This window comes from Scyliorhinus torazame, chromosome 6 (genome assembly GCF_047496885.1).
Source record: "Scyliorhinus torazame isolate Kashiwa2021f chromosome 6, sScyTor2.1, whole genome shotgun sequence".
Taxonomy (NCBI): domain Eukaryota; kingdom Metazoa; phylum Chordata; class Chondrichthyes; order Carcharhiniformes; family Scyliorhinidae; genus Scyliorhinus; species Scyliorhinus torazame.
The window spans coordinates 84226465-84241595 of NC_092712.1; the positions used below are offsets into that span (position 1 = coordinate 84226465).

A 15131-nucleotide genomic window follows, 5' to 3' on the forward strand; every position below is an offset into this window, starting at 1 on the left:
GGGTCGGGCAGCCTCGGTTGGGGTGGCCCGCCATCGGTGGGTGGTTTTGTGGAGTGGGTGGGGGATGGCCACCCATGGCCTCGGCTGTGGCGTGGGGTGGGTGTATCAGTGCCCGCATGTCCACCAACCCCTGGACCGCATTGTCCCATTCCGGGGGCATCCCCAGGTCCAGCCAACCTGCCACGCTGACCACCCATAACTCCCAGTGACCGTGGAGGCCTCTGGCCGCGCAGCTGAAAGCATTGGTAATTGGGAATTGGCAATCATAGTTAAGTGAGCACCTCTCATTTCCCAAGAGGATTCCTGTGGGTAGGCATGCCGTGTAGCAATTTGCCCGCCACTGATGAAATACCACCTGGCCTATAATTGTTTGGCATTTCCTTTGATCCCTTTTTAAACAATGAATCATAGAATTTACAGTGCATTTGGCCCTTGGAAAGACCACCCTACTTAACCTACACCTCCGTCATATCCCTGTAACCCAGTAATCCCAGCTAACCGTTTGGGCACTAAGGGCAATTTAGCATGGCCAATCCACCTCACCTGCACTTCTTTGGACAGTGGGAGGAAACCAGAGCACCCGGAGGAAACCCACACAGACACAGGTAGAAAGTGCAAACTCCACACAGATAGTAACCCAAAGCCAGAATTGAACCTGGGGCCCTGGAGCTGTGAGGCAGCAGTGCTAACTACTCTGCCACCGTGCCGCCCCAATGGTACCACGTTTGCATTTCTCCAGACCGCCGGTACCTCCCATGTATCTAGTGAGGATTGGAAAATCATCCTCAGGGCATCTGCTATCTCCTCCCTGACCTCGGAAGTAGCCTCGGAAACAATCCAATTGACTCTTTCAATAGTTCCAATCCTTTGGGTATTTCCTCTTTCTTTATGCTTATCCCATCCAATATCTCACAGTGTTCCTCCTGGACTACTAATTCTGCATTATTCGTTCCCTTTGTGAACACAGAGACAAAATATTTATTTAAAACCCTTGCCACAGCTTCTGCATTTACACAGAAGTTCCCTTCTTTGTCTCTGATCGGTCCCACTTTTTCTTAAGTAACTGTTTACCATTAATATATTAGTAAAACATCTTTGGGTTTTCTTTAACTTTACCTGCTTATCTTTTTTCATGCCCTTTCTTTGATTCCTTTATTTCCTTTTTGGCTTCATCCTTGCGCTTCCTATATTCGTCTAAGCTATCTTCAGTACTTAGTTCTTTGTGCCTATCATACTCTTTCTTTTTCTGTTTGATCTTCCCCAGTATTCCTCTAGACAACCGGGAGGTGAGTCTACATTTGGTAGGACCACTCTTATTTTTTGAGGGGCCATGTCCACTTTGTAAATTTAGGATCTCTCCTTTTTGTTCTACCCAATGGCTTGCCACTGATTTATCCTCTAGTAATACTGGCCAGTCCACCTCAGCCAGGCTCCTTCTCAAATCTGCAAAATCTGCCTTTCTGCAGTTCAAAATTTTTACTCTTGCTTTGTCTCTGTCCTTTTCCATGGTAGTACTGAATCTAACTGAATTGTGATCACTATCCCCGATATTGTCGTAAACTGTCACTTCACCCACTTTCCCTTCTTCCTTCCCCAAGCTAGGTCAAGAATTGCATCCCCTCTTGTTGGGTTTGTCATTAATTGGTCTATCGGCATGGCTGCGAGCTGAGTGGGGTTTGCTGCTGTCCCACTTGTTAGCAGGGGGCTGGAAAATGTGGTCCCAGTGAATCAGCCGGTGAGACCATCATTTACGGTGTGAAGCCTGTGGCTGTTCCTGCTCGCTACCACATCTACATGTAACGCAGCTGCCTCTGCCCTGTAACTCACTCCAAGAGCAAGTGAATTAACATATTTTAATCGTCACAGTGTTCATAATGATTGGATTAAGGAAATTTCATTTTTACACCTTTTTCTTTAACTCTGTGCTTTTACACTTCAGCAAACAGAGATCCAATTGCCAAGATTCTGGGTCCAAGCTTTGCTACAGTGGAAGGAGAGGACAAATCTATGTTGCGTTTACTGGAAAAGGTAAAGAAAAGTGACGAAGAACCTGAAGCTGAAGTTCAAATGAAGTTGTTTCTGCTTCTCCAGCAGCTGGATATGCAGCTTCTAAATGCTTCTTTACAGAAAGTTTCACAGTAAGTATACCATATAAAATGTTCATCATTATGAATGTGCTATATTAGAGATCATGAGGGGGATTCTCCGGTGGCCGATGCCGGAATCGGGAAACACGATTCGGCAGAGAATCGGTTCCGATGATGAAATCTTGACGGGTGGCAGTTTCATGCCAAATCACATGCCCGATCCTCAGTCACCTCGACAGCAGCGTCAAAGCGTTCCAGAACACACGTACAGTAAACGCCGTTGGCATATCATTAGCAGGTCTGACCGGTATTCTCCGGGGCCTCTGCGATTCTCCGCCTCCAATGGGGCGAAGTCCCAACAGCGAGGTTTACTTGTGCTTTTGAAAATTGTGAAACCGGCGTCATGGCTGATGAGAGAGGGGGGCTCATGCCAAGGCCAAAGTGGAGGGTGATGATGAGGGAATGACCCGTGTGTCCAGGGTGACTCCCCACGGGACTGGGGCGGTGCTTAGACACGGACCGCCTTTGCCGCGGCCTGCAAGGCAGCCATCTTTCTGCCACCCCACTGACCAACCACCTTGGCCATGTTTAAGCAGAGTGACACTGGACATATGGGTGCCACCATCCCCTCACCTCCACGGCCTACTCTCCGCCATATCCCCTCCCTGGCCACCACTGGCATTAGGAGGACTCCCCAAGATCAACGGCACTGGACAGGTGCCACGGAGTGTACCGCTGGCATGGGCAGTGCCAGCTGATGGTAAGCTTGGCTGCAGGGACAGGCGCCAGGGCCAGAGGCCCCTATGGGGCGGGCACCGATGGGGCCTGGGGTGCCGAGAGGGGGATGAGGAGGACATGCAGTTCTAACTGAGGCACCATGTAGCACGTTGGGCCTGGTTGGGCATGGGGGTATGCACCACGCTAACATATCAGCCTTTCACCCTCTGCAGACAGTGGATATTGGAATACAACCAGCGATGGTGGCCTTTCTTCTAGTCGCTGCAGCCCTGGGGGTTACCCTGTGGCTGTATGAGCTGGAACTGCTCGAGGAGGAGGAAGCTGCAGCAGCAGAGCATGCAGCAGCGGAACAGGAGGCAACCGCTGAGGATGGAGAGCTGCCCGTCCAACAGGCCAAGGAGAGGGAGGTGCAAAGGAGGTGCTGCATGAGGCCTCGCGTGTACCGGCTGCGTCCAACATTTTTGAACCTGCCGGACCGGGCATGCTTTCGAAGGGGAGGATCACCGTTCCCAGTGGCTGTTAAGGTGAGGTCACCCTGAACCTTTACGCCACGGGGTCCCTCCAGGCGCTGAGTGGGGACCTGTCCGGGATCTCTCAGAGCTTGGTGCACAGTTGCATCAATGCCATCGCGGAGGCCTTATATGCCCGGTCAGCACATTACATCCATTTTTCAATGTGGACCGAGCCCACTAGGATGCCCAGGCAGCGGGGTTTGCCGCCATGACTGAGATGCTCCGGGTTCAGGGGATAATCGTTGGGATGCATGTCGCCCTATGAGCACCTGAAAATGACAGTTTGCTCCACACAAACCGAAAGGGGTTCCACTCGATGAACGTGCAGCTGTTCTTTGACCATCAGCTGCACATCATGCACGTTTGCATCCGATATTTGGGCAGTAAGCACAACGACTTCATCCTGACACACTCGACGATTCCCGGCCTCTCCGCCCCGGCTGTGGGGTTGGCTCCTGGGTGACGGGTTATCCATTGTGGTCGTGACTAATGATGCCTATCCGAAGGTTAGAGACAGACGCAGAGACCCGCTAAAACGACACCTATGCAGCAACCAGGGGCATGATCAAGCGGTGCTTCGGCATCCTGAAGATGCGGTCAGGTGCCTGGCCCACTCTGGAGGGGCCCTCCAGTATGATGCTGAGAGGGTTGCCCGCATCGTGGCATCCTGTTGCATCCTCCACAACATCGCGCAGCAGAGGGGCGACATGCTGGAGGAGGAGAATAAATGCCAGGCCTCGTCCAACGAGGAGGAAGTAGAGGAGGGCTTCGATGGACAGGAAATGGGGCCCAGGCAGGCACGACGTGTGCGCCAGGGCCAACACGCACGGAACGCTCTGATCCCCTCCAGCATCACCCAGGGGAGGGAAATTGACCAGAGGCATGAACACCACATCCCGCCCCCCCCCCCCCCCCCCCCAAAAAAGCCCGATACCCGCTCCATGATACATACCTACTGCACTATGGGGAGTGTGGGCCCTGGGTTGGCAGTAATATAGCAGGTCTGGTCCATGGCATGGAGGATGATGACAATCCATTCTGGGATGAACCATGGTGCTCCACATCGTTTGAAAGTGTCTGACTCCTGCCCACGGTAGCACCTTCCGCTGTCCACCTGGGTGATCTCTGTATGCGAGCCAGTCATTCCATCACACGGTGCCATCGTATCCCTGGGGTGGTGGAGGTTGGGATGGTCGGGGTGGGAGGATGGGGAGCCCAGGCCACCCACAACATCTGCCTATTCCCTCCCCACCCCCGCACCCCCTCTCTTGCCCAGACCAGCTCACCTCTCACACCCACATAACAGAACACCGAGGCAGGTTGTAACAGTGTTATCAGGTGTTTAATGTGAACAAATATATACGCACACGTGCACTAGCCACTATCGCTATACTGTTACCTGCACCCTTGCCAACTTAACTGGTGTCTAACATTTGGGCCTCATGAGCCCTAACATTACGCCAAGATGAAACCCCAGATGGTACATCAGGTGTGGAGGCCGCCTGTTGTGATTCCCGAGCTGCGACCTGGGTCCCCGTTGGTGACCGTCTTCTGGAGTGATCAGGCCTGGATGGGCACGGCTGCTGCTCGGGTGTCATGGCGTGGTGCTGCCCTGTTCTGCCCGCTGCCAGGAATAGGAGGTGCGGGGGGAGTATGAGTTACAGCACCTTCTCTGCTGGAGTCACTGGAACGGGCCCCTTCATTTCCTTCTCCCTTGCGGTGCCCAATTGCCCCCGGGCTACTCCATGGGACCAGCGTGTGAGAGGAGAGGAGCGGTGCTATCCCCTGAGGCACCCCTGCTACCTGGCGCTGCCAGTCCTGGAGCCCCAGTCTGGTCTTGACCACGGTCTGCATGCTTGTGGCCATGGAGCACAGGGAATGGACCATCTCCATCTGGTCTGGGACAGCGCCACATCATGCTGTGACTGTGCCACCATCTTCTGGGTCTGTGCCACATCAGCCAATGACAGCGCTATCTCCCTCTGGGACTGGACCACCTCCCTCTGTGTCTGTGCCACGTCAGCCAGCACCTGGGCAATGCCGCTGACGTTCTGAGCCATTGCCCGCTGTGACTGGGCCACACTCCGAAGCGCCGCTGCAATGTCTAGGGGTCTCTGGGCACATGGCACGGACGCAGAGGGAGGCTCTGGCACATGGCTGCCTGTGAGGCCACAAGACCATAAGACATAGGAGCAGAATTAGGCCGCTCAGCCCATCGGGTCTGCTCCGCCATTCAATATTTTTCTCATCCCCATTATCCTACCTTCTCCCCATAACTCCTGATCCCCTTATTAATCAAGAACCTATCTATCTCTGTCTTAAAGACACTCAGTGATTGGCCTCCACAGGTTTCTGTGGCAAAAGTGTTCCACAGATTCACCACCCTCTGGCTGAAGAAATTCCTCCTCACCTCTGTTTTAAAGGATCATCCCTTTAGTCCTCTGGTGTCCTCTGGTTCTAGCTCAGCCAGTGTGCACAGTTTGCCCCAGGCCTTGGACGTGCTGATCCATAGGCAAAGCTCTCGCTCCCAATGCGTCCAATGTGGACGGCATCTGTGCGGTGTTGACCTGGGTGGCACGCATGTTCGCACCACCTTCTGAGTGGTTGGACTCTTCCAACTGAACCTGCAAGTGATAGATGCTCGCCGACAACCTCTCATGTAGTCCCTGGCTCTGCGACTCTATCTCCATGATCACGTTCCAGAAGCCTGCAACCCGTCTGGACGGCAGCTAGTCCATGGGGTCGGCCCACCCTTGGACCGTCCCCCCCCTCGGGAGTTCCTACCTCCACCTGAAGTACCCGAGCAGCTGAGTTGTGCCATCAGGGCATGTCCCAGGAACCTCTTCACTATAGTGTCCAACCTACGTGAGTGTTTCTGGGATGATGGAGGGTGATGGAGACAGCTGTCATTCCCGGACTCGAGATCCGGGGTGTCTTGAGTCACAGGCATAATATGGCTCCCATCCGTTTCTGTGTCCTCATCGCTGGTCGACACATGGGGCGGGGTCTCAAGTTGTGGCATTGGTGGGGGACACCAGAAGGACACGCCTGATCACCAGCAGGTCCTGCAACAAGATGCATGATTAGACCACGGCTGGGGGGGGTGAGGTGATGGTGGGGGTGAGGGTGGTGTGGGGGTGAGGGTAGGGGTGTGGAGGGGTGGGAGTGCGGGTTCTATGGGTATGAAGGTGGAGGTGAGGAGGGTGGGGGTGAGACTGTTGTGGGTGGAGTGGGGGTGGTGTCAGGGTGAGGGCGGTGGGGTGGTGTTGCCTGTGGGGGGGGGGGGGGGGTTGACTCGCGTGTCACTGGGAACCGCAACTGTGCGGGGTCTCACTTCGCCCCCTGTGGCTGACCTCCATCGCGGCGACTTCTCATTCTTCTGGCCCACCGACCACGTCCAGGGCCCACTGATCTGCCACGGTGATGAGCCGCAGGTACGGCGGTCCCCCTCAATTTTCTTCCACTCCCGGTGGCTATGAGCAGCCTTCTCCTGAGGCGAGGGGAGGGGTGGGGTGAACAGAAAGTGACAGTGGATGCAGCCCAGGGGGTGGGTAGCTGGTGGTGTCAGTGGCCAGGGCACCCGGCCATGGTGGCTGGTATGGGTATCATGGGGTGGGGGTTCTATCGCTCTCCTGGTGTGGAGGGGGGGTCATGGGTGTGTGGAATGGGGATTGGTACCGGGGCACAGTGTTGCCTACTCACCCATGCCGCCCAGAGGAGGTTGTGCGATTTCTTTCTGCACTGCAGGCCTGTCAGAATGGTGTTACTCGTGACACAGACAGTCTCGGTCACCTGTGTCTAGGCACGACAAACAGTAGCGGCTGGCAGCTTCCTTCCCGGTCCGGGGTACAGGCTGGCCCACCTTTCCCCCACAGCGTCCAGGAGGGTCTGCAATTCGGCGTTCAGTGAAGCTTAGTGCCTCGCGTCTTGCTGCCACCTTGGCTGGGACGGTGTGTGTGTGGAGAGTGAAGTGTGTATATGCGGCTGCAGCTTCATAGAATTTACAGTGCAGTAGGAGGCCATTCGGCCCATCGAGTCTGCACCGACCCTTGGAAAGAGCACCCCGTTTAAGCCCACACCTCCACCCTATCCCAGTAACCCCACCTAACGTTTTATGGACACTAAGGGCAATTTATCATGGCCAATCCACCTAATCCGCCTGTGGGAGGAAACCAGAGCACCCGGAGGAAACCCACGCAGACACGGGGAGAACGTGCAGACTCCGCACAGACAGTGACCTAAGCCGGGAATCAAACCTGTTACCCTGGAGCTGTGAAGCAACTGTGTTAACCACTGTGCTACCGTGCTGCCAATTAAAGCTTGTCAGCCACCTGACTGTCAATCGTGAATCCAGCGAAACCCACACCATTTCTCAATTGTGTTCCACGTGTCGCCGGTGTTAGCCCCTCAGCAGTCACTGAATCGATCCAGGTGCGGCACCAGTTTTGCTGTCATGGAAGTCAACGGTCTCAACACTTCGTCTCAGGAAAAGAGAATCCAGCCACATGGTTTTCACAACATGCAACTGATGTCACAGGATAAGAAGAAAAATGTTACAATTACAACTGAGTTATATATTCCATGCATCTCATCATAACATGTTATTTTATTTACTTGTTCCTCCTTTTAAATTAAAAAAAAACTTTGTCCCACTCAATGCTGTTCTTGATTTGTCTACCGGGAAGTTTGAGAGAGTGATTCACCTTTTTTCCCCTCCCAAGTCCTTTCTGTGTGGAAGTAGATCTCTGCTTTGTACTTTCTCTTGACAGGGAAGTAAAGGATAGTTTTGAATCATGTGTATGATTCCTTCCTTCTATTCTGGAGGCACATCTTTTGTGTTTGTTTCATTTTATCACCTGATTTGCGTATGCAAACCAGAAGGCACGAGGATTCCATATGGATTGTGGATAAGATAGCTGGTGTAAATGAAAGAAAACTAAAATTTGGTTCTAATTTTTTGATATACATTTTCCTACAATTCTATACCCATTATGTTTGAAAATTTGTTTTAACAATTTAGTTTTATGTTTTATTTTCTTCAAATAATTTGCTTTTATACTTTAGCTATTTAAGTTTTTATTTTGTGTAAGATGCTGATATATGGCTGCCAGCCTTCAATTAACCCTACTCTGTCTATGGGTTTTGTACTCTGTAGCCCATTACTGAATGTCCATACCTCTGTTTAGAAACCTCAGCTTACAAACCAGCTTGTCCACATTTGCCCCGGCAATCTATACACTGCATTTTCCATATGACCATTCATTTCCCTTATTAATGCCATTACTTTTCTGCCTTCTTGCCCATTATTGATTTATCTGGCAATCTGTACATAGTATGTTGGTGTTCTGATGCGACCATCAATTCACTGAGAGACACGTTGAGAAGTAAACCGTGGTTTTAATCAGCTTACAACTGAGCCTGCCTGTGACCGGTACAACAATGAATGCGGCCCCGCAGGTCAGCTGCCTTTATACTTCCTGTAAGGGGTGGAGTCATGGGCGAGCCCGTAGATGCCCCGACATATCCCCCATGGGTGACGCCGTACAATGGCCCATAGGTGGAACCCACAGGGTTAAACACACAACGTAACACAATACAGCAGTAACATGATATCACAGTGCACTGGTGAATTAACAGTAGTTCCATTCACCACATATTCACTCAGGGTTTCTGATCCATATATCCAGGATGTCCATCTCTATCCACAGTTTGCTCACTTTGTTGTTGCTGCTACAGGCTGTCAATCACAATCATACAGCTGAGCTGCAGTATTTTCAAGCAAGAGAAAGGGCTGGGTTTAATGCACACCATTAAGGCAGGAACCATGGTGGCCAGGCCCACCTAATCATAGGAGAGGCCTGGGTCAGTCTTCAAGTGGCGGCAAAAATCTCCTCCAATTAAGTCAGAGGTCAGAAATAGTTGGCGCGGAACTCCTGGCCTCAAGTCTGGGGGGGAATGTAAATTAGGCTTATTAATTAACCAAATTACATACATTATCCCTGAGCCCACACAAATTTAGTGGCAACTCGGGGTTTAAATGGGAGCTGCACAGCTCTCCTGCACTTCCTGAAGGCTTTCTAGCAAACCTAATCCTGTTGAGTTGCCAACGGTCTCGTGGGGGTGGGTTCCTCATTATCAGGCACTCTGTGCCCGACCGAGGGACCTGGCTTTGGGAAGAGGGGAGGCCGTTGATAGCTACCCCCCTGCCCTTGACTTCAACCCTCCACCCCCAACCCCACTACTCCCACACCCCTATGCCACAATGTCCATCCTGCCCTCACTCACCATACCTTCAGCTGCCTTGTTCCGAAGCTCTGGCATCTCCTCCTCACCTCTATCAACAGCTCTGCATATTTACTCCTCCAGGTCACTCCCCAAAGCATTTGACCATGTTGCTTAATATCTCTTTTTTACATGGCTCAATGTCAAAATTAGTTCCATACATTTCCTGTGAAGTGCTTTGGGATGTTTTGGTATGCCAGTGGTGCTTTATAAATGCAGCATGTTTTTATTATGGACAGTAAGAAAGAAAATTAGTTTGCTAGCCTCAAATAAAAAGACCAGCCAGTCTACCTAATTTCCAAAGTAGTACCAGGAGAGGAAGTTAGTGCACTATTTCACTTAGCATCAGTGTTAATTATAGGTACACATTCAGATGCTGTAGTAATGAAATATTTAAGATTATACGAAAAACAATATCAGTCTTTTAGTTAAGACTAGCTTTCTGATTCTGATTGAACAACTTGCTTTCATATTTTCATGAGATAAGTCTAATTTCTCACTATTCATACTCTTTCTGCTCCATACACACACTTTGGGTTGGATTTAGTAACCCCGACAAGGATCTCATCCACTATGTGCTCTTCAGGCATTTAAGTGGTCATTGTCAATCCACAGGGTCCCAGTGATGTAAGATCTATCCACTAAGAGCTGTTGGGCAATCAGAGGTCGGTCGGCCCTCATTGACATCAGCACCAGTGGGAGTGGTGGCAGCTGCCAGAAATGCATCCAGGATTGTTGAAGGACGCTGGGAGTTGCATAATTAAAATATAATCAAGGGGAAAGTGACATTTTAATTTTCAGGAATGGTTATAAGAAATACCCCGGCTGGGTTGGAGGGGATGAAATGAATGAAAGAAATGCGGGTCATACAGGCCAATCCCCCGATTGAATGTGGATGCCAAACTGCTGGCTAAAAATTTGTCCACAAGGATAGAGGACTGTGTTCCGGAGGTGATGGGGAAGACCAGACGGGGTTTGTGAAGGGCAGGCAACTTACGGCCAATGTTAGAAGGCTCCTAAACGTTATCATGATGCCCTCAGAGTGGGGGGAGATGGAGGTGGTGGTTGCAATGGACGCCGAGAAGGCCTTTGACCGGGTGGAGTGGAATTATTTGTGGGAGGTGTTAGGAAGGTTTGGACAGGGCTTCATTGACAGGTTGCTGTGTCAGGCACCAGTAGCAAGCGTGCGAACGAATCGGCTCATGTTGGGTTATTTTAAGCTGCACTGGGGAACAAGGCCAGGGTGTCCCCTCTCCCCGCTGATGTTTGCTCTGGCAGTAGAACCATTGGCGATGGTGTTAAGAGCTTCTCGGAACTGCAGCGGGCTGGTCCGGGGTGGGCGTGGAACACCGGGTCTCACTTTACGTGGACGACCTGCTCTTGTATATTTCTGACCCGTTAGGGGGGATGGGGGAGATTATGCGGATCCTAGGGGAATTCTGTCAGTTTACGGGGTATAAATTGAGTATGGGGAAAAGTGTGATGTTCGCGATCCAGTCGAGGGGGCAGGAGATTAAACTGCGAGAGCTGCCGTTTAGAGTGGTGGGAAGATGCTTTCGCTATCTGGGAATCCAGGTCGCATGGGAATGGGAGACATTGCACAAGCTAAACTTTCCCCGGCTGGTAGAGCAGATGAAGGAGGACTTTAGGAGATGAGACATGCTCCCGCTGTCACTGGCGGGGAGGGTATAGATCGTGTAAATGACGGTCCTCCCCAGATTTCTGTTCGTTTTTCAGTGCCTCCCTATCTTTATCCCGAGTGCCTTTTTAAAACGGCTAAATAGGGTGATTTTGGGCTTAGTGTGGGCGGGTAAAACCCCGCGAGTGAAGAAAGTGTTGCTGGAACGTAGGCGGGGGGGCGGGGGGGGGGGGGGGGGGGGGGGTTGACACTGCCGGACTTTTGTAACTACTACTGGGCGGCAAATATAGCCATGCTTAGGTAGTGGGGGGGGGGGGACAGAAGTCTGGGAGCACTCATAACAGCACCTCTGCCCTTCTCGTTGGCCCGGTACTCCACAAGCCCGGTAGTGATGGCGGCCCTGAGAGTCTGGGGACAGTGGAGGAAATATAGGAGAGTGGAGGGTGCATCGGTCTGGTCTCCGATTTACAATAACCATTGGTTCGTACCGGGAAGGCTGGATGGAGGCTAGATGGCAGAGAGCAGGGATCAAGAGGATGGGAGATTTATTTATAGATGTGAGCTTCCCCTGTTTGAAGGATTTGGAGGTGAAATTTGAACTGCCAGGAGGGAATGGTTTTGGGTATCTGCAGGTACGCGATTTTTTGAGAAGGCAGGTTCTGACCTTTCCGCTCCTGCCACCACCGGCAGAGTAGTTTCCAGAACGGGGGTGGGGGAGGGGGAGGGGAAAGTATCGGATATCTACCAAGAGCTTATGGAGTCGGAGGAAACTCAGATAGAGGAGCTAAATGACAAGTGGGAAGATAAACTCGGGGGAGAGATAGAGACGGGTTTGTGGGCAGATGCCCTAGGCAGGTTTTTAAAAAATAAATTTACAGTACCCAATTCATCTTTTTCAATTAAGAGGCAAATTAGCATAGCCAATCCACCTAGCCTGCACATCTTTGGGTTGTGGGGGCGAAACTCACGCAAACAAGGGGAGAATGTGCAAACTCCACACGGACAGTGACCCAGAGCCAGGATCGAACCTGGGACCTCGGTGCCATGAGGCAGCAGGGCTAACCCACTGCGTCATCATGCTGCACAATAGGCAGGGTTAACACATCCTCATCATGTGCCAGGATCAGCCTGATACAATTTAAAGTAGTACCGGGCACACATGATGGTGGCCGGGATGAGCAAGTTTTTGGGATAGAGGACAGGTGTGCGAGGTGCGTGGGAGGGCCAGCAAATCATGTCCACATGTTTTGGGCATGCCCGAAGCTTCGAGGATTCTGGCAAGGTTTCGCTGATGTCATGTCCACGGTATTTAAAACAAGGGTTGTGCTGAGTCCAGAGGTGGCGATCTTTGGAATGTCGGAAGAGCTGGGAGTCCAGGGGGCGAGAGAGAGGCTGACGTTTTGGTCTTTGCCTCCCTGGTAGCCCTGAGACAGATACTGTTAATGTGGAGGGACCCGAAGCCCCCAAAATCAGAGACCTGGGTTAGCGACATGGCTGGGTTTCTCAGTCTTGAGAAAATAAAGTTCGCCCTAAGAGGGTCAATGTTCGGGTTCATCCAGAGGCGGCAGCCGTTTGTTTACTTTTTCGGGGAAAATTAAATGTCAGCGGAGGTAGAAATCTAGGGGTGGGGGGGGGCAGTTTAGGCTATTGTTTCTGTGATGGGGGTTTGAAGAAAGTGTCAGGGATGGAAATGTCTTATATACCATGTTCATGTTGTTGTTATTGTTATTAGTATAAAAACTATAAATACCCTTATAAAATGTTTTTTGAAAAAAATAAGAAATACCCGCCTTATTTTTCGTATTTATTTCTTTAATATGGGACGGAAAATCTGTGTGCTGTGATATCTTCCCTTGAAGGATTCAATCTGCTAAAGTTTTAAACTTCTGTGAGAAATCATTTCATATTCATTGCAAATCTGTTACAATATTAGGAATGTAGATAAATGTCTGCCTTTTTGAAAGTCAAAACTTCTACTCACTATATTATCTGCAGAGTCAATGTTTATGATCACTTGATATGGACAATCTGCATATTCAGTTTTTGGCAGTTTGTGAGGTCCTGGTGCCATTTTACTTTACAGACCTTGCAAATATCTGGCTTGCCCGGTATATTTATATGGGTATTTTTTCCAGATGTTAAAGTAATACATTTTTTCAAGTAAAATGTTTGGTGCTGATTTAATACTCAGAAAATAAAAACTGGAACTAACTGAGTAAAGGAAATAGTTGAATAAAACAGAAGGTGATTTAATTATAATTTCATGCTTTGCTTTCTCTTTCCCCTTTTTTAAGAGAAGTGCGGCTGAACCCTCAGGCTATAAAGAATGATATACAATTGCTCCAGTCCTTCTCTGGGGAGGGAGACATGACCGTTTTAAAATCTATCAACTATACATCAGGTATTTACGTGGAGAGTTAAATTGCCACATAAAGTGTTACATACTGATCAGTGAAAATTGGGCATTGTGTTTAATATTATTTAAACATATTAGTTACCTCTGTTTCGTTTTGTTTTCTTACAGAATATGAATTTTCTAATGGATGCCGAGCCCCGCCATGGAGACAAGTATATGGAGATATTTGCTACCTGATTATTAATACTCATGACACTGATACATTGTATGTTACCTGTAACACAGCTGGAGTTTACTTAAATGGGGTAAGGAATTAAATTGAAATGAAAAATACTTTTGTGACTTCATTTTATTTCCCACGCTATTTAATGTGTACTAATTGTATTTTAAATTGGTTTGTGCTGCACTATAACATTACATTTTATTCTTTAGGGTCCGATAAAGGACAGTGAAGATATTATCTATGACAGAAATGGTGATATCTACAAGGATCTTATTACATTTCTCAAGGAAAAATCTCCCACATTTGCAGAAAATCTTACTCGAGTTCAACAGGTAAAATTGGTGGAGCATTTTTAAAAAATATATGTCAGTCGGGCCAACCACAATTGTATAATAAACAGTCTGAATTTTGCATTGATATTGCTCTCTACATAACTTACAATCCTCAGTCTGTAAACAATTATTGACTCAGAAGCACATTGAATAAAAGATTAGAAATTGCTTACTGATTTTTATAAAAATGTTTTAAAAAAGCAATATTGATATGTTTATGCATGTTTATCATGTGCAAATGATAATTTTTCAGTGATCAGTGGGAAAATAATTCGAAAAGATATTGGCTGGAATCAGATCTGACTGTGCATACCAAATTGAAATCCATGCATCACAATAAAATCACATTCACTTATCACTTATCAGTCCAATTTCAAATACATAAATTCACGAAGGTTTGGACTAAATTCCATGATAACCTAAGTGGATGATCACTACACTGATGGATTTCTTTCACACAGGTAATATAATCTGGCATGATATACATTGTAGATAGGGTTAGCATGCTTGCAGTAGGATTATTTTGAGATATTGATTTCAGAAGATTAATATGTCACCCCAGCTGAAGAAACCAGATAGAATTTTAAAATGAGGTTGTTTGTCTCCTGATGGAACAACCAGTGCACTTTGAAATATAAAAATAATAGTTAAATGAAAGGAATCTCTACTGGAAAACTGAATTGTGTTGCTTTGCACAATAATACTATATATTGTCAACTGTTTAACAAAGTTACTATTTTTTAATAAAATACCATCACATTTGAGTATGAAAACTTGATAAGTTGTCGAGGCAGGATGAAATTTTAATTGGAGAAATATAAATGAAATGGATGTCGCTTATTGTCACAAGTAGGCTTCAATGAAGTTACTGTGAAAAGCCTCTAGTCGCCACATTCCAGCGCTTGTTCGGGGAGCCTGGTACGGGAATTGAACCATGCTGCTGGCCTGCTTGGTCTGCTTTA

General features: G+C 49.0%; 1 protein-coding gene across 2 annotated transcripts in view; it reads left to right on the top strand.

Annotated features, from left to right (window-relative positions):
• odad2 (outer dynein arm docking complex subunit 2) overlaps positions 1 to 15131 on the top strand; it is a 549301-nt gene that overhangs the window by 41159 nt on the left and 493011 nt on the right. For both annotated transcript variants that reach the window (XM_072508396.1, XM_072508397.1), the window contains exons 4-7: positions 1940 to 2138; positions 13553 to 13659; positions 13783 to 13919; positions 14047 to 14169. In XM_072508396.1, the coding sequence (XP_072364497.1) occupies positions 1940 to 2138; positions 13553 to 13659; positions 13783 to 13919; positions 14047 to 14169 (566 nt within the window). The remainder of the gene's footprint in view (positions 1 to 1939; positions 2139 to 13552; positions 13660 to 13782; positions 13920 to 14046; positions 14170 to 15131) is intronic.